The sequence below is a fragment of the Anarrhichthys ocellatus genome, unplaced genomic scaffold, assembly GCF_004355925.1.
Source record: "Anarrhichthys ocellatus isolate YVR2014 unplaced genomic scaffold, GSC_Weel_1.0 scaffold38, whole genome shotgun sequence".
Taxonomy (NCBI): domain Eukaryota; kingdom Metazoa; phylum Chordata; class Actinopteri; order Perciformes; family Anarhichadidae; genus Anarrhichthys; species Anarrhichthys ocellatus.
This window is the reverse complement of record NW_022280068.1, coordinates 2,439,336-2,453,247: the sequence shown is the minus strand read 5'-3', so window position 1 is coordinate 2,453,247 and position 13,912 is coordinate 2,439,336. Positions and strand designations below refer to the sequence as shown.

At 39.8% G+C, this 13,912-nt stretch overlaps 1 protein-coding gene across 1 annotated transcript; it reads left to right on the top strand.

The window, feature by feature from the left end:
• Positions 1–71: 71 nt before the first annotated feature.
• dctd (dCMP deaminase) lies at positions 72–12,866 on the top strand. Its single transcript, XM_031867205.1, has 6 exons — positions 72–185; positions 2,538–2,637; positions 3,318–3,453; positions 4,023–4,139; positions 8,419–8,515; positions 11,502–12,866. Exons 1-6 carry the CDS (start codon positions 154–156, stop codon positions 11,581–11,583), a joined length of 564 nt encoding a protein of 187 aa, XP_031723065.1. The 5' UTR covers positions 72–153; the 3' UTR covers positions 11,584–12,866.
• Positions 12,867–13,912: the final 1,046 nt, after the last annotated feature.

Sequence of the window (13,912 nt, the reverse complement as noted above, 5' to 3'; positions counted from 1 at the left end):
CCAAAATAGCGCGGGAGATTTCATCCTATTTCGTGTCGAGGTAATGTGACGTAGTTTTCTGCCACGGCTGACTGTGATGTTCGGCAAACATAACAGCATACAAGTCCAGAGAGAAGCAGAGACAGCACGACTAAGACCAGTATTTTGAAGACTATGGAAGAAGTTCAGCAACCGAAGCCAGACGGGTAACTAGCTTTAGCTTTTTGTCTTGAGAGGCACAACAAGCACCGAGAGAAAGTAAAGTTACCGGTAACGTGAGGCTATGAGACAGACACTCTAGTGGAATGGGGTCCGCCCACATGCTGTTGTATTTTTCTACACTGAACTTTTTTTCGTCTGTTTTACGTTCAGTATTTCCGTTTGTCATATTTCAAACACTAGCCGGATTGAATCTGTAACGTCGCCACACACCACTCTTTCACCCTGCTTCATATTGGAACACATGCGTTCACTTTGTGACACGTAGAAATAAAATGACGTAAAGCAGATATTTGATTTAACCGTGAGCCTACCGAGAGGACTACTTTCATATCTCACAGTATCTTTATTCTATCATTCCAGTTTATTATGATTGTCATGTCAATCAATTTGTTCTTAATGACTTCATACCATTGTTTTGTGTTTCTGTTTTATTTAGTGTTTTTTTAAATAATAGGGTACCAGTCAAAAGCACCCAATTGCAGCCTGTGCTGTTTTAAAAGTTACATGACAATAGATACAGGAAATGTTAGCCATCAGTCCTAGTAAAGGTTCACAGTCTGTCACTGTCAGTCATTTTATAAGAGAGACACACATTTCCTCATGTGCTCTGTTTTCCTTTTACACAATAATCAAAGGATATGTAATTGTAACTTTCCTAAAATAATAATCCGATTTTCTTTCTTCGGATTTAATTAATTACATAACTAAAAACGTTTCGCTATGGATATTGTTTATTGCAGTGGTTTATTCCGTTGTTTCAGTTGGTAGTCCTTGTATGTTAAACATGTTGGTAGGATTAGGGTTAAATGGTGTAAATGCAACAGAATAATCTATGAATGTTGACAAAACTTTCAAATCATAACTATTTCTTCTGTTTTAAATTAGAAGACAATTACAACTAAATTCATCAACAGCAGTTTACAGGCACAGTGTGTGTTTAGGAAGTAAAGATGTGCACGCACAATGTTTTCCAGATGTCTCCTAGCTTGTTTGACCTGCTGTCCGTGTTGTTGGAGTGAAACCATGTAACATAGCTTGTCTATCATTTTAGCAAGAAACGACTGACTGCCAAAAAGTTTTTTTAAATATTGGATGGTGAGTGTTTCTGTTCTGCAAACCCTTATTGTCAATATACTATGGACGCTATACATCCTCTGAATGTCTCTAGTTTGTGGTTGTAAAGTTTCAGTAGACTGATTATCCTAGAGATCACAACAGGTTATTTCATACAGTGACGTCAAGTTTCGGAAAATGGTCTCACTACATGAATTGGCTACTATGGGGGCTAACCTCACCACACATGAATACAATTAGGCTGATTGGATCGACACGAGTGTACGCTTTCCAATCGTACCCAATTTATGCAATTTCAACACTGTTTAGGGACCTGTATGCAGATAAATATTCAAAAACACCATTCAAAACACGCAATAGGCTCTAGGTTGGCCTCTAGGTTGACCTGGCTGCCGCCCTGGGCCCTGGACCTGGCTGCCGCCCTGGGCCCTGGACCTGGCTGCCGCCCTGGGCCCTGGACTTGGTGCTGCTGGGCCCTCTTTCCCTGCTCTTAGCGTGACTGTCAGCGTAGATAGTGCGTCAGGGGTCTGTGGTGATGTTGGCGACTCACTCCACTGGTCTTGAAACACGGACCCCGTTGCGTTCTCCATGCTTTATGGGAGTGATCACCATTCATATTTATTCATCATATAATTTTACTGCAGATTATGCACAGTAAGGAGGTTTGTAACGGACCATAGTTAATCGGTACGGAGAAAATACAATCTTTTATCTTGTAATCATTTGAATTGTGCGTTTTTATGTATATAACCACTATAGATGACTTTAACTGAGTAATAGGGTAACATTTAGAATTTCTGATGGTTTACACTGACTTCACGGCAGTTGAAAATATTTTTGGGACGGCTGTAAAAACACTACTCTGGAGCCTTGTGTACCTGTCTGTATCGGTAGATATGGCTCAACAACAGGATTGGGACATCCCTAAAAGTTCCATCTGCTCCTTTCTTTCTGCTGATCTGATCCGTGATACGAGCTGGATACCATGACACCATGTCTTTTGTGATCGGTTGGACCCTTAACAATAACCTTCTCAAATGCTAATTTTGGTATTTTAAAGTGAGTGTTTATGGTAAACGTGTTGCAAATCATTAGCAGTTTACTGTGTTCACACAGCTGGTAACATAAGTGGACTTCAAACATAGGAACCTGGATAGGTGTGTTAATAGAAGGAACTACTGCTGGTCACAAAACATTTAAGCAGTTTTTGAATGAAGAGAAACATTTTCATTCTCTCTGTCTTTATATGTGCTTCTCTGTAGCGGCACAACTAGGAAGAGGGAAGACTACCTGGAATGGCCGGAATACTTTATGGCTGTAGCCTTTCTATCAGCCCAAAGGAGCAAAGACCCAAGCTCACAGGTGTGTGTGTGTGCGTGTGTATTTTGTTTGTGTGTGTTTGTTAAAGGACTGTAGCAATTAGATACTTTACAAAGTTGATCTAATTGATTTTTGAGAATAAAGTGTGGCAGCCTAACAGACAAATTGGATATAAGGGTACAGTAGGTATGGTTTTAGAAGTTTATGTTTTTACTGCATCAACTGTACAAGACTAAATGTTGATTCATCCAGAGTTACTGTATTATCTGCATGTTATGTATCCAGCGTGATAACATACAGATCCCAGGTGTAATTCAGATTTGTGTGTTATTTTCAGGTTTTATAGTTGGAAAGAAAGTGTTATTATTTACAGATTCCGATGAGAATTGTCAATATTCAGTTTTGTAGAAGTTTTGTAAACGATTAATAAACCAAGAAAGTTTTGGCAATGTGGACATTTGCCTCACAGATACCTCAGAGCAACATATTAAAAAGATCTTCCCCCATACTTATAGACCAAGTATGTGCATGTGTAGAAGGTCATGGTGGTTGAAAGAAATGTATGTCCATCATTCATGTCCAAGCCTTTAGAGTGTATGATATACTCCTGAATCTAGTGACTGTTTCATTTAATGATACATTATTTTATGATACACTGAAAAATTAGTTTTTTCTAAAAATGTACAGCCAGACTAAACTGGAACCTCTCTCCGTCTCTGCAGGTGGGCGCGTGTATAGTGAACCAGGAGAATAAGATAGTTGGCATTGGTTACAATGGGATGCCCAATGGCTGTGACGATGATGAGCTACCCTGGTCCCGCAGTGCTGACAACCGACTTGACACAAAATACCCTTATGGTGAGAATACATGTGCACACGCACTTCTTGCTTTGTCCTCACTTCAATTTTGGATAATCATCTTGGTTTTAATTTTTTCTGGAATCAAACTATTTGGTTGATGAAAATGTGCACGAAGAAAGTAACAAAGAGCTCCTGGTTTCATCCACCACAACACAGAACTCCATAGTAATCATCTGATTTCTGGAATTCGCATAATCCAATTTTAAAGGCATTTGTGTGGTGCAAAGACAGTACTTCATTAGTTGTCCATACTATGCTGCTGAGTTCTCTCCATGTGCTAAACTTTCGCCTGTAGAGGGTGGTAGAGGATAAATAAAGAAATGTCACCGATTCTTCTTTATCTCTCTCTCGGGTTCTCTTTTTCTTCTCCGTTTTAGGGTCAATTTAGGGTGGTATCGAGTACAAATAAGTAATCAGCATCTTTCTCCACTTATGATGACCACCGTGACTAGATTGACCAGGTGTATGTATGTTATGCCTGTCTCTCTGTGGCTTGATTGCAGTGCAACCTAAAACTCATAATGTCTTGTACTGACTGGGGACTATCTCAACATTCTGTCCCACAGTGTGCCATGCAGAGCTGAATGCCATTATGAACAAGAACAGCGCTGATGTGAAAGGCTGCACCATGTATGTCGCTTTGTTCCCCTGCAACGAGTGTGCTAAGCTCATCATTCAGGCCGGTGGGTGTTTACAGCACACATACTCACTCTTACCTCCAGTGGCGCCGGTAGCTGTAATCCTGTACGCACCGTGTCTACATTTTTTCTTCTTTCTGTTGCTTGTTGCTGATGATGCTGCTAAACGAGGGAATCCGTTGCTTTGGCGCTTAATGCTGACTTTTAAATCCACGTTTCTCTGGGCTTATGCACGCTTCCTGAGACCCAGACAGTAAAAATGTTGTTTGAACTCCAACAAATATGGATTGAAGCACAATGTTTCGTAAGATAAAAGCATGTTGTTTAATTTAGAAATGATTACATCTCTTTTTTTCTGTGAATGATGATGTTTGGACTTTAAAATGCAATGAATATACATGCCAAAAGAAAAGGGGAAAAAAAAGCAGAGCAGCATTCGAATCTTGAGTTTAAAATGTGAATGTCGCCGTTAGTGTCGGGTGTGTATGTAGGCTATGTTATGTGTGTCAACAATTATGTGTTGAATTGTATATAAATTAGTCTCAAAATATTAGCCAACAAACTAAAAGAGATGCAAATACAATCATTTTCGATTAATCTGTTTATTGTTTTCTTGATTCATCGATTAATCGCTTTGGTTTAAAAAATGTCGATTAGTGTTTCCCAAAGCCAAAGATGATGTCCAACTAACATTTTGTCCACAATTTAAAGATATTCAGTTCACTGTCACAGGGGAGTAAAGACACCTGAGAATCAGAGCATTTTGACTTTAAAAAAATAATAAAAAGACTCAAACCAATTCAATGATTATCAACGTAGCAGCAGATTAATTTAATAGTTGACAACTAATCGATAATCATTGCATTTCTACTGGTATTTAGATTCAATGTTTGAAATAAGGAACTTCTCTTGGGAAACCCTTCAATTCAAAATATTTTATATGAAATCTTGCACTCCATGTAGAACATTTACTTCTGAGAAAGAGAGGGTCGCTCCATATATAACAGTACGTCAGACTGTGTAACTGAGTCACACGCACACAGTGTGACTCAGTTCACCAAATGGACTAACAAAGTCTTCATGACTGTTTATAGTTCCTGTGCTATTTACTTATGCAAGTTAATGATCTGCCTCAACATACTGAAATCACAATGCAGTATTTATTATCCTCAGTAAAGTGTGCTAACCTGTGAGCACAACAAACCCGGTTCTGTTCACCTCCTTTGTATTGTGGGGACGGGACAGGGTTTTATCACAGATCTGGATAATCATAAACGTCGTTACCAGTGTTAGACAGAACTTTACCCTTTGTTATTGCAGGGGAACCCTATGATTTATTATTAGCTTACTTAATGTTGTGTTTTTAACTAAAACTGTTTGCAAAAAATGTTTTTGTTTCTTCACAAAATGTAAGGTGAAGTGATTTGAGTATGTCGAAGTCTCATTTTAAGACGTGTAAGCACATTTTGATGATTATAGGGATAATGTGAATCACATTTATTTTGGCAACATGACATTTTCATATCACTTCAGGCCTATCGTGTTGTCTACACAGATCTCAGAGGTGAAAACATGGACAAATGAAACCAAAATATCTGCACACTGCTAAAGAAGTAGTGAACTGACCCTTTAATTCTTATTTGCTGATTATACTGTAATAAACGTTTTATTACTTTATTATATTTAGAGCCATGCACCGCTGGTCGGCATGACGGAGTCAGTATCGTACATACCCATTAACTTCCATTTGACCTTTTCCTGCTAGACCTGTCCATCACCCAGAAGACTAACTGTGCTAAAGAGGAGTTTCCTTCCTCATTCAACTCCTCGCTCCATTTATGGGTCGGACCAGATAACCGCTCTGTGTTAAATGAACGCAATAGGCAGCGGCGTTATCAGTATATTGATTCAGGTATCAGTGAGACAACGGAATAAGATCCAGGAAGTCTAGTTTGAGTTTGTAGTTTCATCAGACACCTGGAACGTTATCACAGTGACAATGATTTTATTTGAAGTGTTTCTCTATAACATGAAATATTCATTAAACTAAAATGAAAGTAAAAAAATCTTCTTACGGGATGGTTAATGAAACACCCAGCTGACCTGCTTCATCTGGACTGTGTAGGTGTGGATTGATCAGATGTGTTTGACGATGACCCACCAACTTCAGATTCATATACAGAAATCCAGAAATCTCTCATGTGAAATAACCCAAACTGAAGCTTAAAAGGGAAGAGTATTTTAATGACTCTTGTGTGTGAGGACTGTTCCAATGTCAAGGATCTTTGCAATTCTATCCAGTCCTTTGTTTAAAGGATTTTTAAGGATGCGTTTGTGAGCAAGGATCCTGAGCAAGACCTAACTTTAAACTTTGAGTCTCGTGCTGTGTGCCAAAAGTAGAAACAATCAGTGGGCTTTAAATAGCACTCTGTCGGCAATGACAGAGAGACAGCGGGGTACAGCCAGAATGTCACATCGAACTCGGGGCAATTAAAGCTTTATTTTGCCCAAAAGAGTTGGTGTTTGTTAGAACAGTGGAAAGAGCTAACCAAGACAGTTTTGATGAGTTCTATTTTGTTTCTGTTGGGTTTGAATAAATTTATGTAACATACAATTAATATGCTCTCCTCAAAGCCACAAAATACAACAATTTGACCTCGCCGATTGTAAAACACACCTCATCCAAACTAAATAAAACTCATCAAAACTGTCTGGCAGGAGTCTTGCTTAGCTTCTGTAGGACTTAGAAGGACCCGTCCTACCAAAGCAGCATCCTTGACTTCGAGAAAAACCCTATCTACCTTTTCATCCATCAATCCTTTCTTATCCTTTGCATTGTTTGTCCTCTCTGTAAACCTCCCCTTTCTTCACTACAAGTTTAGTCTTTGTCCATGACATTGTTTTCTCCTGGTGTTTGCCATCATTTCCACTGGTCACTTACCTTTCAATGCTATTTTTCTTCCTCTACCTCTGTGTGCTTTGCTGAGAGTGACTGGCCACTTCTGTGGTAGCTGCTGTCATGTCAGATATGGGTTGTCAAACACCTCAAAGAAACCACAGCGGCCATTACAATAAAGGCAACCTTTGGATGTCCAATGGACATTATGCTTTATACGAGTCCTATGTAATAAGATTCACCCTATGTTACACTATGCTCTAATACTATTCCGTAAGTATGCATCATGTAGTAATCTGTGTCAGACTGTTGTGTTTTGAACTAACAGGGAATAGCATAAGACAAACTGATAGATGTCATGCGAACTGTACATAGGGTGGGTGCGGGTATTAACAACCCATACAACTTCTGCATTGGCTTTGAGTGTGAAGACATCAGAATTGGCATATTTGAATATGTTTGGTCCAATAAAAAGCCTAACTATTTAGTTTGAAATAAAGCTGCAGGCCCTTACAGCAGCTTCCATTGCTCTTTCTGAAATGATATGAAAATGGGCAGGTGCATTCAGGTACCAACTAAATGGCCACAATTTAGTTGCTATAGAGCATCGGTGGCTAACTATGGTAGTGAATTGAAAAACTGAAATATGGCTCGAGCATAGTCTACTTCATATGTACATTGCGCTCCTTAGTTTGAACACTAGATGTCGATTACTAGTCGATGAAAACCTATCCCCCGTTGGATTAGGTAAACATGGCAGAACGGAAATGATGGAAGATAGGAAGTGAGTGCCAAAAACTGGTTGTTTGACTCCAGCCTTAGTGTGTTATGTACATATGCATACGTGGATTATTTGTTGCACTGGCATTTGCCATCACTACTCTAAATCTCCACTAGTGGGATGGCTCCCTTCATTTCCAAGAGTATGAATCTCAAATGCAGAAATGAGAGAAGCGATTTCTGAAATGAGCCTCTATGATGCATCTTACTACTGGCATATATTGCAACGTCTTCTGGCAGTAGCAGCCGCTATGTTAATTTTTTGCGAAATTTTCTAGTGTTCACTGCACCTCACTGTATAAATGTGTTGGCCAGCGTTAACAGCATTCTTCTGATTCTCCTATTCTCTGAGGCTTTTTGAGGTGAAAAAGTGTACAATTTGTTCTGAGGGAAGTCACGAGAATTATTAAGATGTATCCTCTGAGGACCTGAAATATTGATCTCTGAGCCAGACGGTTGGATGGATCTGATGCATAGCACGTCTGTATTGCTATGCCAGGGACACAAAAACAGCAGCAACTCTGCTTTCTTTTTCCTGTTCTATCTCTTCCTGCTTTCAACTGCATGTCTCTGCTAAGAAGAAGACTAATGATGGTTATTTTGCACTCCTGCCTTCTGCATCTCTGATCAATTCCCCCCTCTGTCCAGGTATCAAGGAAGTGGTCTTTCATTCTGATAAGTACCATGACAAACCGGAGATGACCGCTTCCAGAAGGCTGCTCACTATGGCAGGCATAGGTTACAGGTGAGTACAAGTTTATACATACCAGAACAAGTGTTTATTATTATTATTATTATTGACATAAAACAAGGTCAAGGGATGCATAAACATACACACGCATAAAGGAACATAATATCAACAAATTAGAGAGAATTAAAAAAGAAGAAAAAAAATGGGTGGAGGTGTTGCTTCCGTCCCTTAAAGGGAAAGTTTGGGTGTTTTCAAGTGGCTTTGTATGATCCATAGTCCGTGTATGACCTCCAGAGACAGCAGTCGGCACGCCCCCAGCTTAGAGAAACAGACAGGAGTACCAGCACCACCATGGCAATGAGCCACGGCCTGTAAAGGCCCGATGCGGACAACATGCTCCACTCAGTCCGCACAGCCTTGAAGCCCCGCCCCCGCTGCTGCACAGAGTGTGATCGCTTGTTTATACATAGTTTATTAATATTGAATATGTTGTGTGTCCAAATTGCAACAACTTTGTTGCATCACATCCTTGGTTCCCAAGCAATACACCCACCACGTGTGATGTGAAGGACGGACGTACTTCAGACTCATTCCTTTATAGTTCAATTAAAATATCCAGCTTTATAATATAATTGAAAGCTCCACCTTGAACTGTAATTCTGCCAACATTCCCAGTTAGCGAGATGATAAAAAGTAAAGCTAGCTATCTGCCCCAAAACACACCCAGGAATATGAAATGCATGAAATTCACTCTGGTTTACTGAAAAAACACAAGGGCCAGACCACCACAGTCAACAGTAGCAGTCATGACCTGCAGGAAGCGGGTGGTGATGACAGAGTTTTGAGGGTGCTCCAAGGCATGCCAGAGGCCTCCTGGTTGATTAAATTAAAGGTCAGATCGCTAAAGCTGAGAAATAGTTCCTAGTGCCTCTGCTACAATTGTCTGTCTCTGACAATGTCAGTCATGTCCTGCAGGAAAACCACACAAACACAGGAAAACATGGCCGAGTGGTGGAAGCAGACCAACGGCCAAGAGAGAGAGGGAAGTGTAGGGACATTTTTTTTAAAGCAAGACAGAAGGCTGATTTTCATATGTAAGCAGAGCAGCTTGTTACTTTTCTGGTCAGTTTGCTGACAGGGCAGTACCAGTATTTTAGAATTAAAGGTTATTATTGTTATTTTGGCAATATTCAGTAAACCTGGATATTCTTTAAGGCCCTGTTGACATGAAAACGCCTTTAAGATGTAGAAAAAAACCCAAACTGTTTACTTTGTATATCTGTGTAGACTTGGGAAACATAACAGATCAGTCAAACAGACCTGAAGTTAACCCTGCCGGTCCATCATGACCGCTCACCATAGACTGTATATAAGAAGTGGACGTAGTCATCGTAACGTCACTCACTGATGCTTTGAGTTTGACGATTTGGGCCGTCGCCATCTTAGATTAAGGCAGTCACCATGTTGGCTTTTACTGAGCGATGAATGGAAGTGACTATATTTGGAATGCAGAGGAGTGACGTAGAGATGCCGTGTACAGCTCTCGTGTACAGCTCTGGTAGCAGCAGCGACCTGTCAATCACAGTAAGCCCGCCCTGAGGCATACTCTGCTTTATGGTCTGTTTGACTCTAAATGGACCATCATTTACTAAATGAACATCATGCTGTATTGAAGAAGACTTGAAACTAGAGATTGAGACCATAAACTTGTGTTTACAATGTTTACTGAGGTAATAAATCAAGAGAGAATTAGTCATTTTCTCATAGACTTCTATACAACCAGACTTCTTTTTACAACTGGAAGAGTCGCCCCCTGATGGCCAGTAGAGAGAATGCAGGTTTAAGACACTTCTGTATTGGCTTCACTTGTCAAAACTGGTGTTTTTTGACCGTCTTGAGTCGGTCGATACTATTGCAATGTTTATCATGTCTTTTGCATAAGGAAACTCATTCCCACCTTCTCAGTCTTCATTGACAGGATACTGTTCCTGAAAGGCCACTGAGATATCTGAATATTTCTTAAAACAAAGACTCCCAAACAAATATTAAGTATGTATAAATAATGAAATATTTAGCTATTGCTTTGCTATTATTAACACCACCAAAAGAAACTAAGCTCACTGAGCATGCTCGGACACTTCTTCTCTGATATTTAAGGTATCGTTGACGATGCATTTATCGCCACCTACTGAGTCGTTATTGCGTCCTAATGTGGATGGAGATATTTTGTAAGACGAAGGTGGTGTGGACAGATTTCCATTTTAAAATGTAGAGGAAAATATCACTTTAAAAGAAATATCTATACGTGTAGACGGGGTGTAAATTAGCTGATTAACTCACTCCACAGGGAAACAAAGATAGGAAAAATCTTTATCCCGAGCAAGAGTGTAAATATGTACAGGTATAGTCCAAGTAAACAAAACGCTAAAATGCACAACTCTTTCTCTTAAAGAGCATCAGGATCATGCCTGTACAAAGTTCTGTTCTGGACTATAAGTGTTTGGCTGCAGTCCAGCGCATGACGTGTATTGACACTATGGCTAGCGGACGTCCTAGATATTTTGTAATGGTGTGCTGCTGTGCCATATTCTGTGTTGGGCTATAACCGTTGTCAGATTCGTTCATTTTGATTTGTGAGAAATCACTTTGTCGTAGGTTGCAATGCTGGAAAACAACACTAATGTTGCCGTGACATTAATGAGGCCTCGCTTGCTGTCATTTGAGCCTGTGGTCGCTTGCACTCCGTATTCTTATTTGGACGATAATGCTTTAAGTTTGTGATATGTTCCTTGTCTGTTAACGCTGATTTCCTGCAGTTTGCAATATAGAAACATATTCACGCTTGTTTCTGTTAACAATTTGTCCAGACCTCGTGAGAATGTATCGGGGGTTGGGGACGGATGAAAGTATGACTCGATAAGACAATGAAGAAGAGACTTTCATCCTCCTGCTTGTTTTCATGTGGTGTTCTCCATGTGTCCTCATACCTGTGCGTCCCTGACTAATGCTTGTGGTGTTTTTTTCCTTTGTCTTTCGGCAGGCAGTTCAAGCCCAAGAGGACTGAGATTGTCATTGATTTTAATTCCATTAACCACCCTGGAATGCTGAACAGCGCCAAGTGAAAAAGCAAACGGCTCACCTTGGGGAGCTGAATGAGGCAGGGAGGTAGAGGCACACTGACGAGATTGAAAGGGACTTTGATGCCTCTTTTCTGTATGTCTTCTTGCCCCCCGCTTTGTCCAAAGGAAAACTGAAGGATACCTTGACTTTGGCTTCTTTTTATATTCTGATTACCTGGATATTAAAGATGGTTTAATTTGACGCTTGGCCCTTTGTGGATGGCTGTGGCAGAAGGTCTTTCGATGCTGCTTTGACACTTTTTTCCCCTTTTAGAACTCTCTCCGGGTTCAGGCATACACAGGGACTCTGAACACACTTTCTCCAATGTTTTAAATATCTTTTGTGTTGTGAATCTGATCTTGTCTCATCTGTCTGCTTAGGGGAAAACCAGAAATCAGCTTTGCTTTTTTTTTTTTTTTTTTTTTTTTTTTTTTTTTTTTTTTTCCCTCTCTCGAAGGTTCCAGATTAGTGTAGAGGCACCTTGACAATTAGTTCATTTGACCTTTCACATTCACAGTGGAAGCTGCATTCAGTCGTTTCACGATTTGGTTCATTCAAGCTGTCTGTCCAACCAGGAAGTAGCTCCTGTTACATTTTAGTCTGTGTTCTAATTTTAAGTGTAGTTTTTTTCTTCAGACGGGCATCTAGTACTGTACTACAGCTCACATGGCAGCACACCTCTGAGACCTATGGCAACCAAGGCTAACGCAATCATTTATTTTATTAACTGATAAAATAACACCAGTTTGTCAGATTAGAAGGATTAATGGAGCTGCTTTATTAGCTCCTCTTATCTTTACACAATGTTTCTGTTTCTGGGTGCATGATATGAGTTGTTTTTAAATTCCCTGTCGGGGATATGCATCTCATCTTAGTTTTAATAACCATTTTACAATTGTTTTCTGAAAGATGTTGCTGTCTTCAGTTGGTGAGACAAAGTTTCTGTAATATGTTATTGTCGAATGTCTTTCTTTCAACCATAGTAAAAATGATGCAGCAGATTCTGTTCAACACTATTTTTATTTTAGATACATTTTATAATACCAAAAAGAAACGTGTATCTGTGGTGACTGTTATACCTATACTATTTAAGATGGAAGCAGTTTATTCTTTTGCTGTTCTGCTGTCTAACATGCTGTTACGAGGGTATGAAGGCTAATCATTTTGTCACGTGTGTTGATTATGTACATGTGTGCTTTCACACTAGTAACTGGGGAAACACTTCTCTCATCCATCATTCCTTCAACCATGCCAGCTGTCAGTCAATAAAGTGCTGGACCACATGAGCTGGTGTCTACTGTGTTCTTTAGTCTTGAAAAGACATTTTAGGATCTAATTAGTCAAAGAAATGACAAATGCGTACATACAGGTTGTCATTCATGGTAGACGGTGTTATAGGACAATAGGTCCTGCTTTATTGGTTTGTCAGCTTTTATTAACTTGGGACGTTAAGCCAAGGGCTGAAGTATGCGTGAGCAGTTTTTGAGGAGAACTACTACTGTTCAAAAACTTTAATTTATTAGTTTAAGGGGTTAAGAAGAAATGGTAATCTACCAGCAATGTTTGCTTTCATGCATGTGTTTGACCAACCCAGCGGTTTGTCGGATGGCGCAGCAATAAAGTCTAAAGCAGGTGTTTCGAAACATCCATGATCTGAAGGGACATTGAGTGACTGGACAAAGTGCAGTTCAGTAAAGCAAGTTCTCAGAGATGGTTGCTTAAGAGTTATGATCTTTTGTTTCATGGAACATATTAGACCAGCACTTTGCGTGGCAGCTGGCTGGTAGCTTGTGTGTGAATGAGAATTCAGTTTGAACCTACTATAACACAGAGAACAGCCCAGTGTGGTGTTCTGCTCCTGTCCCAGAGTGAATGCAGAAGGTTTCCATAAAGGGTTAAACTCTAGATCTTGCCCTTTGTTCTGGGTCATTCCCTCACTCACGCTGTACTTTTAAAATAAAACACAAAGGTGTGTTTTCCAATTCCATTTGTTCAAATATTCCATCTGCATGCTATTTTTTTTTTTTTTAAGTTCTGCAAGCAAGATATTCATAGAAACATTATATGGTCACAGATATTTCATTGTTTTTCCTGTTGACTGTCGTGCATCGAGGAAGAACTCTCAGTAAATGCATCCAGCAGAGCATTTCACTGTCTGATTGATTTGCTGCTCCTTTCCATAGCAAGTATTCACCAATATATTGGAATCATTACTCTGCACCCGAATACAGACCCTGACATAACTTCCTGTGGTCTGTGTGTACTTCCTGCTCACGGGGTGTGTTTGTCTTCAACTTGATCTGAAAAACAGATTGACTTTTTTGAAAATGT

Excerpts from the sequence above, each read along its gene's own strand:
- dctd (XM_031867205.1), top strand. The coding sequence starts at position 154 with ATGGAAGAAGTTCAGCAACCGAAGCCAGACGG. Across the intron at positions 186-2,537 it reads CAGCAACCGAAGCCAGACGG|CGGCACAACTAGGAAGAGGG; the intron begins GTAACTAGCTTT and ends GCTTCTCTGTAG. Across the intron at positions 8,516-11,501 it reads ATGGCAGGCATAGGTTACAG|GCAGTTCAAGCCCAAGAGGA; the intron begins GTGAGTACAAGT and ends GTCTTTCGGCAG.